The sequence below is a fragment of the Lepidochelys kempii genome, chromosome 8, assembly GCF_965140265.1.
Source record: "Lepidochelys kempii isolate rLepKem1 chromosome 8, rLepKem1.hap2, whole genome shotgun sequence".
NCBI classification, from domain to species: Eukaryota; Metazoa; Chordata; order Testudines; family Cheloniidae; genus Lepidochelys; species Lepidochelys kempii.
The window spans coordinates 105,525,455-105,543,793 of record NC_133263.1 but is presented as its reverse complement, the minus strand read 5'-3'; the positions used below and the strand labels follow the sequence as shown (position 1 = coordinate 105,543,793).

The 18,339-nt window shown below is 56.8% G+C and overlaps 1 protein-coding gene across 1 annotated transcript; it reads right to left on the bottom strand.

Annotated features, from left to right (window-relative positions):
• Positions 1 to 6,516: 6,516 nt before the first annotated feature.
• On the bottom strand, positions 6,517 to 16,034 carry LOC140916613 (uncharacterized). The gene is made up of 2 exons (XM_073358286.1): positions 15,908 to 16,034; positions 6,517 to 8,000 (listed from the first exon to the last, which is right to left on the bottom strand). The coding sequence occupies exons 1-2, from the start codon at positions 15,924 to 15,926 to the stop codon at positions 6,742 to 6,744; spliced, it is 1,278 nt and encodes a 425-aa protein (XP_073214387.1). The 5' UTR covers positions 15,927 to 16,034; the 3' UTR covers positions 6,517 to 6,741.
• Positions 16,035 to 18,339: the final 2,305 nt, after the last annotated feature.

Genomic DNA, 18,339 nt, shown 5'->3' with positions numbered 1-18,339 from the left:
CTAATGCAGAGGCAATGCTTGCAGCTTCCATCCACACCAGAGAGAAACCGAGGCAGATGGCTCTGGTTACGGGGAGCCCAGGCTTGGAAAACGTCTGGTTTTGATTGCGTGTGGCAGGCCGTGGTGTGCAGAGAGTACAGGCTCAAGGCATTCCGAGCAGGGGCATGGAGAGAGCGATCAGGCCGCTGCTCTGTGCCACTGTGTCTCTTTGCTCCCATAAGAGTCAGCAGAATTTAAGATTTGTTTTTTTTTTTTAAATTAAAGTTTCTAGCCTTTCTTATTGCAAAGAAACCTTGTGAAGGTGACCTGACACAGGCGCCCCACCATCACGCCCTCGAGTCTGCGAGGAGACAGAGACAATGGTTCTAAGGGAGTGAACGTGGGTTTATTCTGGAGCCTAATGACAACAGTGAACATTGGAACATTAACTCTTTCATTGCTGACTATTGTAGCAGAAGCATCCAGCTCCTCTTGGGCTGTGGTGGATTTTGGGGTTAGGAGCAGAGCTGGAGTAGGTGACCATCCCAGTTTCCCCCCTACTCTGAGCCCTGGTTTCAGCAATGGTTTAAAATTGAGCCAGGGTAGCCTAAAGTGAGAATTTCAATTGATTTTGTTCAACTAGTAGAAACCTCTGATTCCAGACCAACAGGTATGTTGTTTGCTTTTTGTATTAGCTCAGGGGGTCTCAAACGTCATTGCACCGCACCCCCCTCTGACAACAAAAATTACTACATGACCCTGGAAGGTGGGGTGTGGGGCGGGGGGACTGAAGCCTGAGCCCACCCTGGGCAGGGGGGGTCAGAGCCAAAGCCCAAGCCCTACCACCCCAGGTCGGGCGGGTTGGGGGGTGAGAGAGACCAAAGCCGCAGCCCGTGGGCTTCAGCCCCAGGGAGGGGGCCTGTAACTCTGAGCCCTGCCACCAAGGGCTGAAGTGCTCGGGCTGGCCTTTGGCCCCGGGCAGTGGGGCTTGTGTTTTGGCCCTGAACCCCAACAAGTCTAACGTCAGCCCTGGCGCCCCCATTAAAATGGGGTCGTGACCCACTTTTGGGGTCCCAACCCACAGTTTGAGAACCGCTGTATTAGTTTAATTCAAGTGGGAACAGGAATAAGCGAAAGCAAAATAAATACCTCTTCTACTGAAGTAAGAGTGTCCACACATGGGGTTGCATTGGTTTAAAAATGAGATAAGCTAAAGCAGTGTAATGTTCCCCTGTCAACAAGGCCTTAGAGAGTGAACACACCCTAGCAGCATCCACTGCATGAGCTCTAAAGCACTAGGGCGTATTCTTCCTCAGTGTTGCCAAGTCTCCTGACAATTCTTGTTTTCCTTAAAGCACCAGTGCCTGGAGTCAAGGGGATCTGTGATGGTTTCAGCCTTTGTTCTTTAAGAAAAAGTAAGTTTCTAGCCCTCGTGGCTGAGGCGAAAGCTTCCAAATGTGACCCCTGTGCACCCTAAAGTCTCAACAAGCAAAAGGCAAATAAAACAAACTCCAGATCGATTATTTGTACATAATCTCATGATTTTTGGTGAGCCTGAGTCATGATTTTTGAACATTTGGGGTTGGCGACGCTGCTGAGCTCTCACCTCCCTTCACTTCATTGAACACAGGAGAAAAACTCCAGCCAACCTCTCCACTTCTCTGCCCCAGCACAGCGGACGGGGGACCCCACAGGCACTGAAGTCTTCTGCGCTGACCTGGGGCAGCCTGACCCTTTAAGAGCTGGACCAGGCTTGTGTGACCCATCTAATGATCCCTGCCTGTCACACCTGGGATGGGGGGTGAAGATTAATCAGCAGAACCAGTTGAGTCCGGAGGGGCTGGTTCCCCGATAAAGAACAGCAGGGAGGGTGATGCCCAGGGAGAATTGGGGAGGGGGCAGTGAGTAGGTTCCCCATAGGGAGTCCTGAGTCTCCAAAAAGAGGCCGCAGGCTGGGATAGCCTGGATGACCCCCCCCCCATCTGCATAGGAAAGATGCGGAGTACAGACTTGATGGGGATTTTAAGAAACTCTGTTTTGGGAATGCATCCGATGAAGTGAGCTGTAGCTCACGAAAGCTTATGCTCAAATAAATTGGTTAGTCTCTAAGGTGCCACAAGTCCTCCTTTTCTTTTTGCAGATACAGAATAACACAGCTATTATTCTGAAACCTGTTTTGGGAATGGTTTTGTTCTTTTAATAAACCCAGCCTGGGGGGCGGGGCAGTAGCAGAACCAGAGTTTGTTGGGTAGCTTGAGTGAGTGAGCCCTGAAAGTGGGGAAACTGAGGCAGGGTGCCAGCAGAGTGACCTCAGCCCAGGAGGCAGCCACTCTGTTCACAGGCACCCAATCCGGCTTTGAGACTCTGAGCAGTTTGGCATCCCTCAAGCACATCTTTATTGAATTACCGAGTTGAGTGCCCTTTGGTGACCAAGTTTGTTCAAGGCTAGAAAGGAGCCAGTTTCTCACTGCGTGATGGACTTGAACTAGCTCCCCTTGAGATTAAAAAGGAAAGCTGCAATGGAACGTAAAATAGTTTCCAGTCTCTTGAGCGAGGACACCACACTGCTCTGTCTCTGGGGGGGGAAATAACTAAACACAAAGTAACAAAGCAGGCGTGGTGGCAGCCTAACATAGCTCGCTGGGATGACCAGCACCACAGCTGCAGGAAGATACACAAAGAATGGCAGGCCAGCCCAGGAGCTTTCTGGGGCTTGCTTTCTAGCATGGCATGCGTGTCCCAGTAATGCTCTCACCTTCCTGCCTGGATGTGTCCTCCAGCTGCATTTCCTGCTGGAATCCTCAGGGATCGCCCTTGGGGTACTGACCTGCTCGTCAGTGCATGTTAATGAAGATATTGTGAAACATGTTAGATCCCATTAAAGCCTGATGTGCAATTTCTTTGTTTAATTTACATATGCAGATTAAGTATATTTTTCTGTAGCCCCTCTGGGTCTTATATATTTAACTGGCATTGAGAAAACTAAATGCATTATCTTGTTAACCATTTTTTTATTTCCACGAGGCGGGGAAGGGGCAGAGCTGTCCACTTGCTATTGTTTAAAAGACTCTGCCTTTCCTCCAACCCCTCTGGAAGGAAACTGTGTATTCCCTGAGCGTCTCCACGGTACTAAGCACCCTCACTTCCAGACCCCGGTGGATATTGATCCCGCCTTGGTGTTGAGTCATAACTAGTTTGCTGCTGTGCGTTTTGGACTTACCCTGAAGTAAACCCCTGGAAGAAAGCATTGGTGGGATATAAATAAATACTCAAATCAAAACAAAGCACCAACATATGGGGCAGGGGCTCCTTGCCAAGCAGAGATTGCTGAGCGATATTCTTTGCAGGAAATGCAGCTTCCTCTAACGGAGATATCAACATGTTCTGTCCCTCCCCTTCTTGGAGCTCTTTCATCTCACAGCCCTGCCTTATGTCTAGTGCTGGTACGTCTGGTAAGGCCAGCTATAGTCAGCATCTTGCACCCCTTTCTTCCCCCTATCCCCAGTCAGATCTTTGCACCCGCTGAAGCTGTGGTAGCTAGGGGAGAATCCAGCCTGAAGGTTATGAGAGATCCAGGCCATGCAGGAGCAGGTCACTTTGGGAGCTAGTCGGTTCACCAGGAGAGGGCTGCAGGTTCGGGGTGTGTCTGGTGAACCTGCTTGTCCTTCCGGCACTGAGGCTGAGTGACTGTTAATGAAACGTTCCCCGAAACTCTGCCGTTCCTTTCTGGGGCCAGTACGTCTCTCCATGGAGGGTTAACCCCAGCCTAGACTGCTCCTTTCCCTGGCATCCAGGAAAGTCTCAGTTCCCAGAGCCTGGTGGCCTCGGAGAAAGGAAGGAATTAATTCCTTGCCGCCCACTGCTCCGTCCCCCACACAGCCCTCGCTCCCTCCCGTCTCCTTTCGTCCTCTGCCTCCTTGAGCCTTTGTGTGCCAGGATTCTTTGCACTGGCCGCAGCGACTCTTCCAAGGAGGAGCTGTGGCAGCTGGAGTGAAGGACCCTGGGGTTCAGGGGGACCCCAGTGCTGCCCGTAGGCCATACGAGGGCAGCAGGGGGTTGGGCTGTCTGGGCAGAAACTCCACGGGCAAAGGGCAGGGCCCTGGTGAGGGGCTGAGGTAGGAGTGGCAGCAGCCTATGCTCCCTGCAGGGTTCAGTGGATGTATCCGTTGAGCTCTGCCTTGGCCCTGCCCCGGGGTAGGGGATGATTTACAACCCCTCCGCTCCCTTCTCCTCTTTCCCACTGGAACCCAGCTCAGAGAAGAGGGCAGTAAATAGCCCTTATTTACAGCCGGCCTGCTCTGGTGACAGCTTCCCTGTGCAAAGGGTACACATCACCCACGGCAGGGTGGGGCTGGGCTGGGCAGCCGAGGAGAAGTCCGCAGCGGTGGGAGGGATACACCGACACTGCTGATCCTGTGTCCCCTGCGAGGCCGAACCCACTGTGAAAGCCTACGCTGCCCTGCACAGAGCGCCGTGGGCTGGTCCGAGTGGAAACAGGGATCCTCCACATACCCGCCCGGGAAAGGCGGCGGGATCCCAGCAGCGCCACGGCAGGGGCCGTGGCTGTTGCAGCATCACGGGCCTCATAAAGATAAGCTGCGGAGTCAATCTCCAGGAGAAGTCGGCCTCGGGTTGAAGCTATTATGGCTGCTCATAAAACCATCCTTCAGCCTCAGCTGCTTTGCCTGTGGCCCGTGGGGAGGGGTCCCCTTTGCTGGCTTGCCCGGGCTCCAGCAGCATGCCAGCTGGCTGCAGGCAGGGTCGGTTCATGGCTGTCCCTGCGGGCAAGGACTGCACCCTGTGCCCACGCTCAGTGCCTGGGGCAGGGCGGGAGCTCTGGGCGTGTCTCTGGCTGGCTCCAGGGCAGCGGGAATCCCATCCCATTGAGCCCCCACAGCTGGCGGGAAGGAAGAGACAGCGAGGAGGGGGTGGGCACGAGGCTGGGGTTCAAAGGAGGAAAACCAGGAGATCCTCATTACTCCAACAAGGATAAAATGCCCCTCACCAGCCGCCTGCCTCCCCCCATAGCCTGACACAGCTCTGCACTGGGGCCCCTGGGAGCATGAGCCAGAGAGGCCAGACAAGGGTTTGGGGACTGGGTGGTTGTGGCTGGATCTGGCCCTTGTCCGAGGCCAACACCCGCGTGGCCCAGCAGTAGGGCCGGCCAGCTGCAAAGCCTGCTTAGTTCAGCACTTCTCAGCTTCCTGCTGTGCTCTGCACGCTGAATGAAGCCTCCCAGCCCCGGGGGCCAGGTCAGCTTTACCCCACAGGGCAGCTAGGGGCACAGAGAGGAGCAGATGTGCCCACAGCTGCCCAGACAGGAAGTGGCAGAAGAGGAATTAGAATGTGGCGTTCCTGCCTCCCACTCCTGTGCTCCAGCCACCAGCCCACACCCCTGCCACGCTCAGGCCTAGGGAGCCCTGGAGCCACAGGACGAGGGGCTGATGTCAGTGACTCTTGCGGCAGCAGGGCGGGCGTGGTGACTGGCTGCCTCATAAGCAACACACGCAGGGCCAGATCCTGAGCTCCTTAGCCCGAGCCAAGGGGAGAGGGGAGCTGGCCTGTTCTGCTTTGCATCGTCCCAGTGTTGTATGTCCCTGCAGCAATAAATGACTTTCCTCCCAGATGTTAAAGGGCCAGGAGCTGGGAGCTCAGCTCTGCTGCTGCCCTCATGCCCCAGGGCACTGGTCGTTGTTAACGCTGTGGGGTTTGGGGTACCAGGAGCTGTGGCCGGTCCCCTCTCTGCCCTGCAGACACCTCACCGTTGGGTCCCTCCTCTTCCCGCAGCGACCCTGCCCTGTCCCCAGCAGAGCAGCCTTGGATTTCCAGGGCCTGAGCCTCCTCCCACTCATGCTGGTTTTGCACCCGGGTCACCCCAGTGACTTTGATGGAGATAGTCCCGACCTGCACCCCGAAGGCAGGAGCAGAACCAGGCCAGGGGTGGGAGCATGGCAGAGGCCTGCTTGGGTCTAATTCAAGCCTGAGGGAGACCAAAACCCAACCCGAGCCTTTTTCAGACCCAGCCCGTGTCAGTACCACCACCTCGTTCTTGGGGCTTCCCGCTCCCCATGCCCCGTCTCCAGCTGCCTCCTGCCCGCGGGGTCGCGCTGACGGCTCTGTGCCCCGACGGCTCCATGCCCCCTGCTCGGTGCACGCGCGGTGGAGCAAGAGGTGCTGCGACTCCTCGACACGCTCCCTCCACTGCATGCCCGGGCCGGCAGGAGCGGGACACGCAGCCGCTGCGGTGCCGACCCCCTCGGCAGAAGGAGGGGAATCACGCCGCGCCGGAGAGGGTCGGATAGGTTCCTGACCTGAACCCCTGTTGTTTTCCAGGGCATTCAGGGAGCAGCACGAAGCCCTGCTAAGGACGGCTGGCCCCTGACCGCCAGTCGTGGGCGGCCACGGGAGCCTATGATGCAGGACATGTGCGGGAAGACCGGACCGTGAGAGGCAAAGGGGGTTTGAGGGTGGAGGGGGTGGGAATTCGGAAGGCAGCACGTCCCACTCTGCAATGAGCCAGCCGGAGTCATTTCCAGACATTTATACCTCATGTACAATCGCTCTCGCTCCAGTCCAATGGATCGACATGACAACGGTCGTTTGACTGACAAGATATCCATTCACTACCTTCCAGCTGCATCCTGTGCTAGCTCCCATCCCCTCTCACCCCCGGGAGTGCGCTGGATGTCAGCAAGGGCAGGACACGGCCCCAGGTTCCCAGGACACGGCCCCAGGTTCCCAGGACACCTCAGTGGCCAAGCCTCAGTGCAGGTCAATGTTCTCGTACTCCTGGTGGTCGGAGTCCTCCAGCTCGATGGCAGGCACCAGGTTGTAATAATCCACCGCCTGGCTCATGTAGAGCTTCTCTCGGTCCACCGAGTCCTTCAGGACGTCCGTCACGCTCACCGTCTCCGCTTCCAGCTCGCTGCCCGCCAGTTCGTCTGCTGCTGCCGCCACCTGGGGGGCCCCCTCGGGGCCCGTCTCCTGGTCGAGGCTCCCATCGTTGACCAGCACCAAGGAATCATCCAAGGCCCCCAGCTTGATTTCCACCTCTTCGTAGAGGTCCCGGTTGCTCCCCAGCAGGGCGGTGGAAGGCTTCAGCAGGATCTGGTTCCTCAGCAGCATGTTCTTCTCGCTCTCGGTGGGGGCAGTGGGCAGCTCACACTGGATATAGTGGAGATGCTCTGCCAGCCCCTTGGCACCGTTCCTCTCCGCTGTGGCCAGGTGGCACTCCGGACTGCGGCTCAGGGCAGAGCCCGTCTTTCTCTTCTGCCTGCAAAAGCACCAGGCGACCAGGGCTAAAATGACCACCAGGGGCAGGCAGATGAAGAGGGCGGTCAAGCTGTGTGCCCGGCAGAGCTCCTTCTTACCGATGTCTCGGATGTCCATGCTGCGGTAACGCTCAGGGGTGCTGCACACCACGACAGAGCCCTGCATGTCCCCGCTGGGTGGCTCTCGGGGATACTTCTCCAGGTCACTGAACAAGGTGCAGGTGCAATCCCAGCTATTGTTGGAGAGGCCGAGCCTGGTGAGAGATGGCTTAAAGACACTGGAGGGAAGGGAGGCCAAGTCATTGAAGCCAAGGTTAACCTCTTGGATTTGGGTGGAAGCTCTCAGGAAGGATTTGGGCAGCTTGTGAAGCTTGTTGCCGTCCAATCGAAGGATCCTCAATCGGGGGGCATCTTCTAGGAAACTTTCTGGAAGCTTTTCCAACTGATTGTGATCCAAGTGCAAAATCTCCAGCATGACGGGCACCCCTGGTGCATTGACAATGTCCAATACGCTGCAATGCGAGAGGTATAGCTCTCTCAGGCCTGTTACTCCACCAAAGAGGCTCCAGTCCAGGGAGCGAATTTCAGTCCTGGTGAAGTTCAAACAGCATGTCTGGAGGGCTGGAGCGGCCTGAAAATCAGAGAAGGCCACAACTGTACTGCAGTTGCAGGTTTTTTCCACAGTTCCTAGAGCAAGTCGCGTGGCCAGCAGCAGCCCACCCCACAGTATGAAGGTCCACAGCTCATGACCTAAAGCAAAAAGGAGAGGAAAATAGATTCGTGATTTCTTCTGAGTAAAAAGAGGTTTGTAACTAACTCACAACAGTTCTTGTACAACAAACACCAATTGTTGAGTAAGCCTGCAGTTCGATCCATTTAATGGATCAATTTAACTCTTGGAGAGCAGTTTCTCTCTTCAAAAACTTTCCAAACTTTATCTGTACAAGGTTCACTTCACCCAGGCCTGAAATGTAGCTGTCTCTGGGGGGGAACCCCGCAGCGTACAGTAATTCTGCAAAGCAGCTTAAGATAGGAAGTGAAAAAGAATCCTATCCTAACTGAAATACAGGGAAACAGCGTGCAGGTACCCAGATGAGAACTTCACAAAGGCCGACCCTGCTGCTTTTATTAAACGTGCCATGGGATCTTTAACAACAATGAATGTTCAGAGCCTCCATTGTACGTGTCGTCGGAAAGATGGCACCCCCCAGCAGCACACCGCCCCCTATTGGCAATGCATGTTTAACCACTATTATTACTTATAGGTAATTAGAGGGATATACTATTGGTCACATCTTCCAAAATCTGCCACCTTTAGCATCTCACATTAAAACACCCTGCAGCAGGGGAGAGGAAAGGGTTGGGGTGACCCCCTGTCCTTCTTTTGAGCCCTAAATATCTGTGACCCACTAGCATCTCCCAGTTGCATCTGGCATGAAAGGAGGGAAGAGGTGAGGGGGAACTGGCTGATTGGGAGGGACTTTCCTTTTTCAGCCACTAACTAAATTCACCCGGCCGCTCTAGCTCCTTCCCAAGAATGGAACCGCCTGCCCCCAGTACGTGGTGGCCATCTAGGACTTTCCTCTGTCTGAGCATGAAACCCAGGCTGATTCTGGCAGGCAGCTGATGTCAAGCTGCTAACGCAGTTTCTGAAGCAACCCAGCCCTGGCACAAACAAACATGGGCAGGAGCCCTGCCTCTCACCTGGTCAGATCCTGCTGCTCTGCAAAGAGTTACCTGCACCAGGTACTCAGCTCAGTGCCCTGGAGCACTGGGGAACACCCTGATTACACCCACTCCAGAGGAGAGCAGTTCCCCAGGCAACGGCTGGGCAAACGTGAGCTCTTGTACTGAAAAGGGGCATGTGTTGTTCAAACCAGAAAGGTGGTGTGTGGGAATCACGCTCCCTAGGGCACAGAGATTGACTGGATACCCATGACCCTGCAATACTTGGCCAATGAGTGATCCAGATTCCTAGGACCAGTGCCCTGGGGTCGTCGGCATCTATGCTGCACAGACAGGACCATGGACTCAAAGGGATCATCCACACACAGAGTAAACTGCAGAAATATGCAGGCTGAGTTAGATCCTGATGGGAGTGAAACCTTTGGTTCCGAGGAGTGTAGGATTTCAGACTCGATGCCCTCCATCATCCCCTCCAGCAGGTCCAGAGCCCCAGCTATCTGCCTGTTCCTCTTGTAGCAGCCACATAAACTCCTTCCCATGGCTATGGCCATTCTCTCAGGGAACCAGCTGGTCTGAGACCCTTCCGTTCACACTGGTGGTTGGAGGCATCTCTCCAGGATACTTCCATACAGCACAGCCACTTCTCTGAGGGTCAGCCAGCCAGGGCTTCCCCACCCAGCCTATAGGGGCAAATCCTGCTCCCCTTTCTTTGATGCAGAGGGCCTTCAATACAGTGGAATCAGTGTGATCCTGCTGCTTAGAGCCAGCAGCACGATATGGGGAACTGCATAAAGGGATCTGCACCCCAAGAGTACCATGGATTGGGGCTCCCTGCACCCCAGCGTGCAGGAGTTAGGGCGTAGGGGCAGGGATCTGGAACAGGGGAGCTCTCCTCCGGAGGCGACGTCATGCTGTCTGCATGTGCAACACCAGAACCAGAGAAATTAACAAAGCCCGTATAACAAAAGGCCACCCAGAACTCCAGTCTGACAGGTCTGACCCCAGTGGCCCAGAGAAGAGCTCTGGGTAAGCTCGAAAGTATGTCTTTCTCACCAGGCAGTTGGTCCCTTGAAAGATACGACCTCACCCCTCTTGAATCTCCAATATCCTGGGACCGACACTGCTGCAGACGGGTCTGACCCTACCTTCTCGTCCACCCCAGGGCCTGTTAGGACCGTGTGTAGCTACCCCAGCTACCCCAGAATGCCCTGCTATGGACAAGCTGCGGGCATAACTTTGTACTGATGGGCCACAGCAGGGCAGCGGGGCATGGGAGGGGTTGAAATCTAGATGCCAGGCGTTATGTAGGACAGATCAATTCCGTGAAGCTTTCCTGGCATGACAAGCTATGCCAGTGTTGCTGCAAGGTAAGAAAAAGTCAGCCCCACAGGTCTCTGCCGGAGAGCGGGTTCGATCCACCCACGAGGCAGCTGGAGGCAGGGTTCGGAGTTATGCGCGCTCGGCTTGGTTCCCCTCGTCTGGAGTAATCGGCGACACCTAGTGGGTCCTCTGGTGCATTGCGGTGGCTGTGGGGCTAGGGAAGCCCTGTCTGTTTCCCCATTTAAGGGTCAGATGTTTACTGACAGGAAGCATTCACCTCTAGCTCCAATCCTGCCCAGACACCAGCATCTGGGCATCGGGACCTGGTCAGCAGCTTGGGCAGAGCAGGTTGGTGAGTGTTAGTCCAGTGCCAGGAGCCTGAGCTCCCCCCTCGGGGCAGGGTCGAGGTTGGCTGGCAGAGGGGTGTGTGTGGAAAGCTCGACCTGTCGCTACCCATGTCCCGGGGAGAAGCAGGGGGTTCAGTTCCCTGGGCGGTCAGGCTGGGCCCCAGGGGAGCCCGTGCCGAGGGAGGCGTCCGAATGCTTTACAATGCCCGAGATGCAGGAAAGGCTCAGGAGCTGAACCGCTGGAGGGCGAGGAGGGAGATCCTTTGGAATCAAAGCCCCAGGCAGCAGGACCTGCGGTGCATCCGCTCATTCTCCGGAGCCATCAGCCCAGCTGGGGCCAGGCTGCCAGTCCGAGCGCTGGAGACAAAGACCGGCCGCAGCTGCGGTGCTGACGGTAACACGAGCCCCAGGCCACGGACGCTGTTTCCTCTCTCCCAGCTCTCTCTCCGCCAGGCCACACGGGGATGGCCCTCAGCAGTGGGGTTACCAGAGACCCCACTGTGTCACCCCCAAATCCGTGACTCCCTAGGCTGGTGGGACGGTGATTCTACCTGGTGGTCCTGGTTCCACACCTGCCTCTCCCCCCGACCCTGCAGTCATTTCTCACCCCTTCTTTCTCTCCTTCAGCTCCCAGTGCTTCCCTTCTCCCTTTCCCCTCTCTCAGTTCCCTTTCCCTCCCCTTGACTCTCTGCCATGATGCCTCCTTATGGCAAGGCTTGGATGCCCTTGTGCAGCCCCAAGACACGACAGGCTGAGGGAATTTTGAGGGCACATCCACGTAGAATGTCTCTGATACAGGCACTGGCCTGTGTCTCCAGGCCCTCAGCAGAGGGGCTGCCCAGACAAGCTAGCGTTCAAATGAGGACCTGGGGATTTGCCCCAGGCTGCCCCCCCATGCTTGGGAGGAGCTCCCTGGAAACATCTGCAAAAGGAACTCCTTGTCCTCCTTTAAATCCCTCCCAGCTCTCCACTGCCATGATGCCTACGGACGACAGCTAAATCGCTGGTGTGCAGGGAGACCTGCCTGTCACATTGGCCATTGTTTCCTGGGACTCCTTAGTTCACCTGTACCCCACCTGACATCTCATCTTACATTGTAAGCTCTCTGGGGCAGGGGCCGTCCCTTTGCTCTGTCTGCACAGAGCCTAGCACCATGGGGGCCCAGTCCTAGGTGCTACGGTAATATACATAGGAATAATACTGTATGCTGGAGACATTACAGGGCCCCGGGCTCGGTTCCCTGCCATTGTGCGGGACAGGAAACTCCAGCACTTTGGCCCATGTTCCGGTTACAGTCTGTTGGTCTGAGCAGGGGTGGAACAATGAACAATCTCTGCTTATCAGCCCCGCCATCCCCAGAGGAACTCCTGCTCAGCCAGGCACTCCCTGGCCACTTCCTGGCCACTGCCCCTGACGTCGGCTTTACCTCCCCGCCCTGCTCTCCTTAAAGGCCCAGGCCTGGTTTTTAACCAAGAGCCTCTTACGGCTTAAACCCTGAGCAGGCCTGTTCTGGACGCCAGGGTGGCCAATGCTCGGTCTTTCGATGTGGGAAAACGGGGCTCAGGTCCCAGCTGTGGGAAGGACTCTTGGGAGGGGGGGCGGTGTCTCACGAGGGACCGTGTATTGCTCAGCAACTTTCCCCTCTGCTAATTAAGAGGCAGTGTGCATGGGGTGTGTGCGTTTGTTGTGTGCTGTGGGGGTTGGATGGCTCAGGGGACCAGGATGGGATGCAGAGACTTTCACCTCCAACTCCAGTCCAGCCTGAGGCTGGGGGACATGGGACTTAGGCTGGGGGCTCCGGGGGTCTTCCACCACTAGGTGGCTTGTTCCAATCCAGCACAGGCCAATCAGCAATAATGCCCCCCGCCCCTCGCTGGTAGCCCCAGCAAAAGGCCAAGGAGAGCGACCGATGCTGTCACGGCTGGCAGGAGCCCACTTGCCAAAGCCCTGGCTGTACCTGGCCATGGATACACCCAGACCTCCGGGCTGCCTGCCAAGCACCTTTCACCTGCAGGAAATTCACCCTGAAAGCAGCCGTGGGGATGGGCTCCGAAGGGGACCATGAGCTGCCTTCCTGGTGTGCTTTCCCCACCCTGTCCTGCCCCATAAGAGAACCAGGCACCATGGCCCAGTACTGCTCTCGTCCCCTCTGGGCCAGACCCAGCAGGCTGTGATACAAATCTGTGAAACCTGAGGCTCTCCCAGGAAATGTGGGGCCCAGGGCAGCTTGACCGCCGCTTTTCAAGGCGAGGAGCTTTCCTGGGACGGGAAAGGAGAGCCAGCGGCAACACTGGAAGCCCTCTCAGCCACGAAGGCATGTCCCTTTCATTGCACTGCCTTCCTGTTTGCTAGGGCCAGGCCTGTCCCCTGGCAACGGCCCAGGGCCAAGAGCTTGATCACCTGAGCGGGGCGCCATGCCAGCAGCAGACTGGTCACCCACGGACACTGCTCTCAGCGTGGAGCAAAAGCCCTCCCAGCCCCGATGGACACCTATGGCCTTGATGGCCCAGCTCAGCCGACAGAGCTAAGCCTGGCCCCTGGGATGCTGACTGCGTACCGGCCCCGCCTGGAAACATTTGTCTTCTGTGACTGTCCCAAACACGAGCTCTGTGCGGCTGGGACCTGGCAATGGCAGAGGTTGGCACTGCGGCTTTCCAAGCAGTTACCGCCAACAAACTTCAGCCTTAACTCGTATCCCCCCCATCTCCAATTTACTCCAGGGAGACCGCGTTTCACGGCAGCAGAAACGTTCCCTCCCATGAATCGCTCAGCCGGTGATAGAAAGCAGACCTCCTGAAGGAAGGCTTTAGGACGAACCGGATACTGCAGGGAAGTGGACGGGAGAAAGGTGCTTGTTACTGAGGGTCTAATCAGACCATCTGGGCAGCCCTCACCCGATCTTCTGTGATGCCGAGTGGCAGCTTTCACCGAGCCCCTGCACCTCGTTCTGGTTCCTCTCTGAGCACTGCCCATGAGAAGCCTGGAACTGCAACCCCCTGGCCAGGGGGAACGGGCACAGAGTGGCACATACACCCAGCAGGGTCGTGGATGGCAGCAGCTACAAGCAGCTCGCTGACACAGCAGGAAAGAGAGTCCAGCAGCAACGGGGTATCCAGCTCATGGTGATCAGCACCACTCCCGCTCTGTTCACATTCCCTTCTGTCTCTGTAGGCCCTGTACGTGGCTGTATGCCACTGCTCCCCAGCACAGCCAGCCAGCATGGCCGGAGCAGGGGGAGTGGAGCCGGCTCACGGTATCTTCCCCCCTGCCTCTGAAGCACCAAGTGGAACTCCCACCCACTGTGTGCAACCGCAGAACTGGACCATTGCGCAGCGGCAAGGAAACGCCCCCGTTCCCCTTGGCTGGTCACAGCACGCTGCATGGCTGCTCCTCTCTCGTGTCCCGGGGCCTGGGCTCTGAGCTGAGGAAAGCACTTTTGCGCTTACTTTTCACTGCATCCCCTTCCACCCCATGCACCCCCCCCCCCATTGTTACAGGGGCTCTAGAGAATACATGGATCCTGGGTTTACACCCCCTACTCCTACATGGGTATACATGAAAAATCATGAAGGCTGTCACCCGGTTAGAGTCAGATTTCACAGACTCTGGGCAAGATTTTCAACGGTGATTAGGCCAGGGGTTCAGAGCCGGCCTTAGGGAAAATGGTGCCCTTGGCTCCCGGGCTCCCCGCCCTGTCACCTCTGGCCCCTGCTGCGCCCCCCCCACACACACACTTTCTGCAGCCTCGAACCCCAGGCCTGCCCTATTTCTTGCCTCTTGACCACAGCGCCCTGGGCAGTCGCCTACCCCTAAGGCTAGCCCTGCAGGGGTTCCCAAACTTTTTGCCAGCTCGAAACCCACTGTAATTAATTATTTCCTCCCGAGGCCCCGCAGAGAGCATGGAGGGCGCCATTTTGTAGAGCAGAGTGGTCTCCGTGCATTGTGGTCTCACATGGACGGTGCGTCCGAGGTCCCAAAATGGCATCCTCCACACACGAGGGGCCACCGCCACCCCATCTGCTGGTTTCCCACTTTGGGAACTGCTGGACTTGGGCAGCCTAACTTGCAATTTCTTTTAAAGGGGCTAGTTTTTCAAAGGGGAGTGCTCAGCACTTCCTGAGAAATAGGCCCCTCTGAGGTGTTTCAGGTGGGGCCCCCAAAATCACTAGCCACTTTTGAAAATCTTGGCTTCTGACAGCTACATTCTTGGAGCCCAAAAGACCTACATCCCTTTTCAGCAAGGATGCATTTTGCAGGTCGCCAGCACCTTCCACCCAAGGGTCTCAAGGCCCTTTACAAACATTCCCCTGTGAGGTAGGAAATTAACAGTCTTTCCACCTCACAGAGACTTGCTCCAAGTTACAAAATGAATCAGCAGCAGAAGTGGGAATGGCGCTTAATTCCAACGGGGAGAGGTGCTGGGGCATAAGCAATTTTTTAATTTTCATAACTGATGCGGCGAGCCTGGAGGGGCCGGGGCTCTGAACTGCCAGGCCCGGAGGCTGCCCGGGCTCAGACCTGCCAGGCCGGGAGGGGCCGGGGCTCAGACCTGCCAGGCCCTGGCACAAATTAAACAGTGTTGATGATCAGGAACTATTTTTGTCCGTCTCTTCCCTCGCAGCAACAGGCGCCCCCAGTAGGGTGGCCAGTCAGCAAGTGTGAAAAGTGGGGGTGGGGGGTAATAGGCGCCTATATAAGGCAACGCCACGAACATAGGGACATCTGGTCACCCTAGCCCCCCCCCCCCCCCGGGCTAGACTGGGGCACTGAAGTCGGGATTGACGCCGGGGGAAGAGCGCCCCCTATTGAGTCACCTGCCCCAACGCTGGGGCACCAAACTTGGGAGAACCCAGGCGGTGCTCGGCTGGGGAAGGGCGCACGGACTCCCGGCCCTGGTGGCCCAGCGGGGAGAGGGGTCTCCGCGCCGGGCAGCTGGAGGGACCAGGTGGCCCCTGCCCTCGCCGCCCCTTGTGAATGGAGCCCAGGGGACGCGCAGGCCCCCGTTCCCGGAAAGCCGGGCAGCAGGACGGGCACTGGGGAAACCCAGCCAAACAGACCCGTGGGCGGCGGGACCCAGCCAAGCCCGAGCGCACCCGCTCCCCGGCAGCCTGGCCTCGCTGCTCCGCCCGAGCCGGAGCGGGCCAGGGCCGGGTCAGTCGCTCCGCGCCCGGGGGGTGCGTGGGAATGCGCCCGCGGAGCCCAAGGGGGCGCGGAGTGGACGGGCAGCCGGGGCGGGGGGCGCCCGGGGCTGGAGGGAGGCGGACCCCGGTCCCGGGACAGCGCCGCCGGGCAACCCTCACTCACCTCCCGCGGCGGGTCCCATGCTCCCGCGGGGGCTCTCCGGGGAGCCGAGCGGCGGGGCCCCGTCTCAGGTGTCCATGCCGGGCTGCGCTCCGCGCTCTCTCGGGCCGGCCCTCCCGGGGTGTGGCCCGCCCGGCGCCCAGCAGCGGCTCCGCCTCGGCTTGGGCCGCCTGCGGAGCAGAGGCAAGTCACTCCCCGCCCTCCGGGATTTCCCAGTCCCCCGCCGCCCGGTCCCCTGCCCCAGAGCTAGCCCCCTTCTCTCCAGCCTCCCACCTCCAGCCCCCTTCTCCGCAGTCCCCTTCTCTCCAGCCCCCCAGTATCCCGCCCCCACCCCCTTCTCCTTCCCAGTTCCCTGCTATCCAGCCCCCTTCTTCTCCCTAACCCTTCTCCCATCCAGCCACCCCATATCCACCCCCTCATTCCCCAGCACCCCCTTTTCAGCCACCCCCCAGTATGCAGTCTTCCTCTGGTTCCCCAGCCCCTCCATATCCAGCCCCCTCCCTTCTCCCCAGCCCCCCCCTTTTTCAGTGTGTGTCCCCCCCATATCCTGCACTCTTCTTTCTTCCCAGCCCCCAGCATTCTCCTCTTCCAGCTCCCAACCTCCAGCCCCAGGAATTCCTCAACTCCAGCCTCTCCCCCTCCAGCCCCCAGGCCCCTGCTAGGCACCTGGCTGACGTTCCCCATCCCCTGTGGGTGGTGGGAAGCAGCTGCGTGTGTGTCTCTGTGTGTCTATTTCACCATCAGTGGAAACCCACCCAGAGCCGGGGGACACCAGCCCAGGCAACATGCACAACCCCGTGACTGAGAGTGTGTGTAAACTAGGGAGCCCTGGGGCCCTGCTGCCATCCCTGTGTACACCGGTGTTCCTGTGCAAAGGGCCGTAGCTAGGAACGATCGGGATGGAATTGACAGGAGAACGCTTATACTGGGGCTTTTGGGTGTGCAATAATGGCCGTGGGGGAGGGCCTGGTTGGGACCCCATCACTTGGGATAGACCAACTGGACAAAGCACTTGGAATTGCGCTGTAGGGCCAGGAGGAGGTCTGAGGGGGTTTATCCATCTCTAGTTCCCTCCATTCCTGATTCTAGGAAATGCAGGGGGATGGGATCTGACTGGCTGCTGACCCAAGGTGTGTCCTCCTCTCTGTGGCCTTTATCCTGCAAACACCCACTTGCTTACCTTGATGCACACGAGTATTTCTGTTGAGTTCAGTGGGACTCAGATCTCAGTGGTTAGGTGCTGAGCGACTAGTTAGGCATCTAAATGCTTTTGAGGATCTGGGCCTAACTCCTGTGCGTAAAGTTAAAAGTGAATGTAAACGCTTGCAGGATTGGGGCCAAATAGATCAAAGATTCTCCCCTCCCATTGTGTCTATTGTGAATTTTCTTTTCCCCAGTACAAGCAAAAGCCCAGGGGCACTTGGAACTGGAGAGGGAAAAGAGCCCCAGGCTGAGGAAACAAAGCTAAACAAAAAGGAAAATTATTAATACATAATACTAAGGCTTGGTAACTAACATCTTTGAAACACCAACCATGCTAAGGGATAAATCCTTGCTCCAGCTCTGCAGGGTGGGGAAGTCATAAAATGTTGATTCCCACCGTGACTCTCGGAGACAGATCAAAATGACTGTACAGCTAGGTAAACTGAGGCTCAGGTAGAGGCAGGATGCCCCAGCGCCCTGAACCTTTCAACCATCCTTTAAACCTGTGCAAACCTTGTGCATCAAACCAGTAGCATTTGACACCCACTTTGCACATATGTAAGTGACTACGCAAGACTGGAGAGAATCAGCCCACAGTTGACTAGCAGGGGAGTGTGTGTGTGTGATGGATAATACCGGTGAGGGTCTGACTGTACTCACAGGCCTTGTCTGTACTTAAAAACACTGCTGCTGTCCCTACACCTTCAAAATCCTGCTAGTGTAGACACAGTTATACCAGCAAAAAGGAGCTTTTGTCGGCACAGCTCATGCCAGTTTGAAATCGGACAGAAGCAGGTTTTTGCCAGTATAACTGCATCTACAACAGGGCTTTTGCCGGCCCAGCTACATCATAAAAACAATCGTACCCCAACCAGCATTGCATGCTGGCAAAACGTTTAAGTGTAGACCTGGCCTAGCATGAGATCTGTGTCTGAGCATGCTCAGTGCAAACTAAATGTTTCCAGAAGCCTGGGGAGGCTTGGTGTGAGCTGAGTGCTCCTATGGCTAATAATAAATGTATTTGGCCTTTTCTCCAGCCACTCTGCCTCCTAAGCACCTATTAAGCATTCCAGAGATCACAGTACATGCCTGGAATAAACGGTGCCCTGATGCATGCTAAGAGGTTGTTATGGCTCATCATTTAAGACACAAGTAGGTAGGGGCCAATAGTTTAAAGGGTTTATTGATTTGCTTTTATCAGCTGACATAGGTGAGGTACCCCTGCAAGCTGT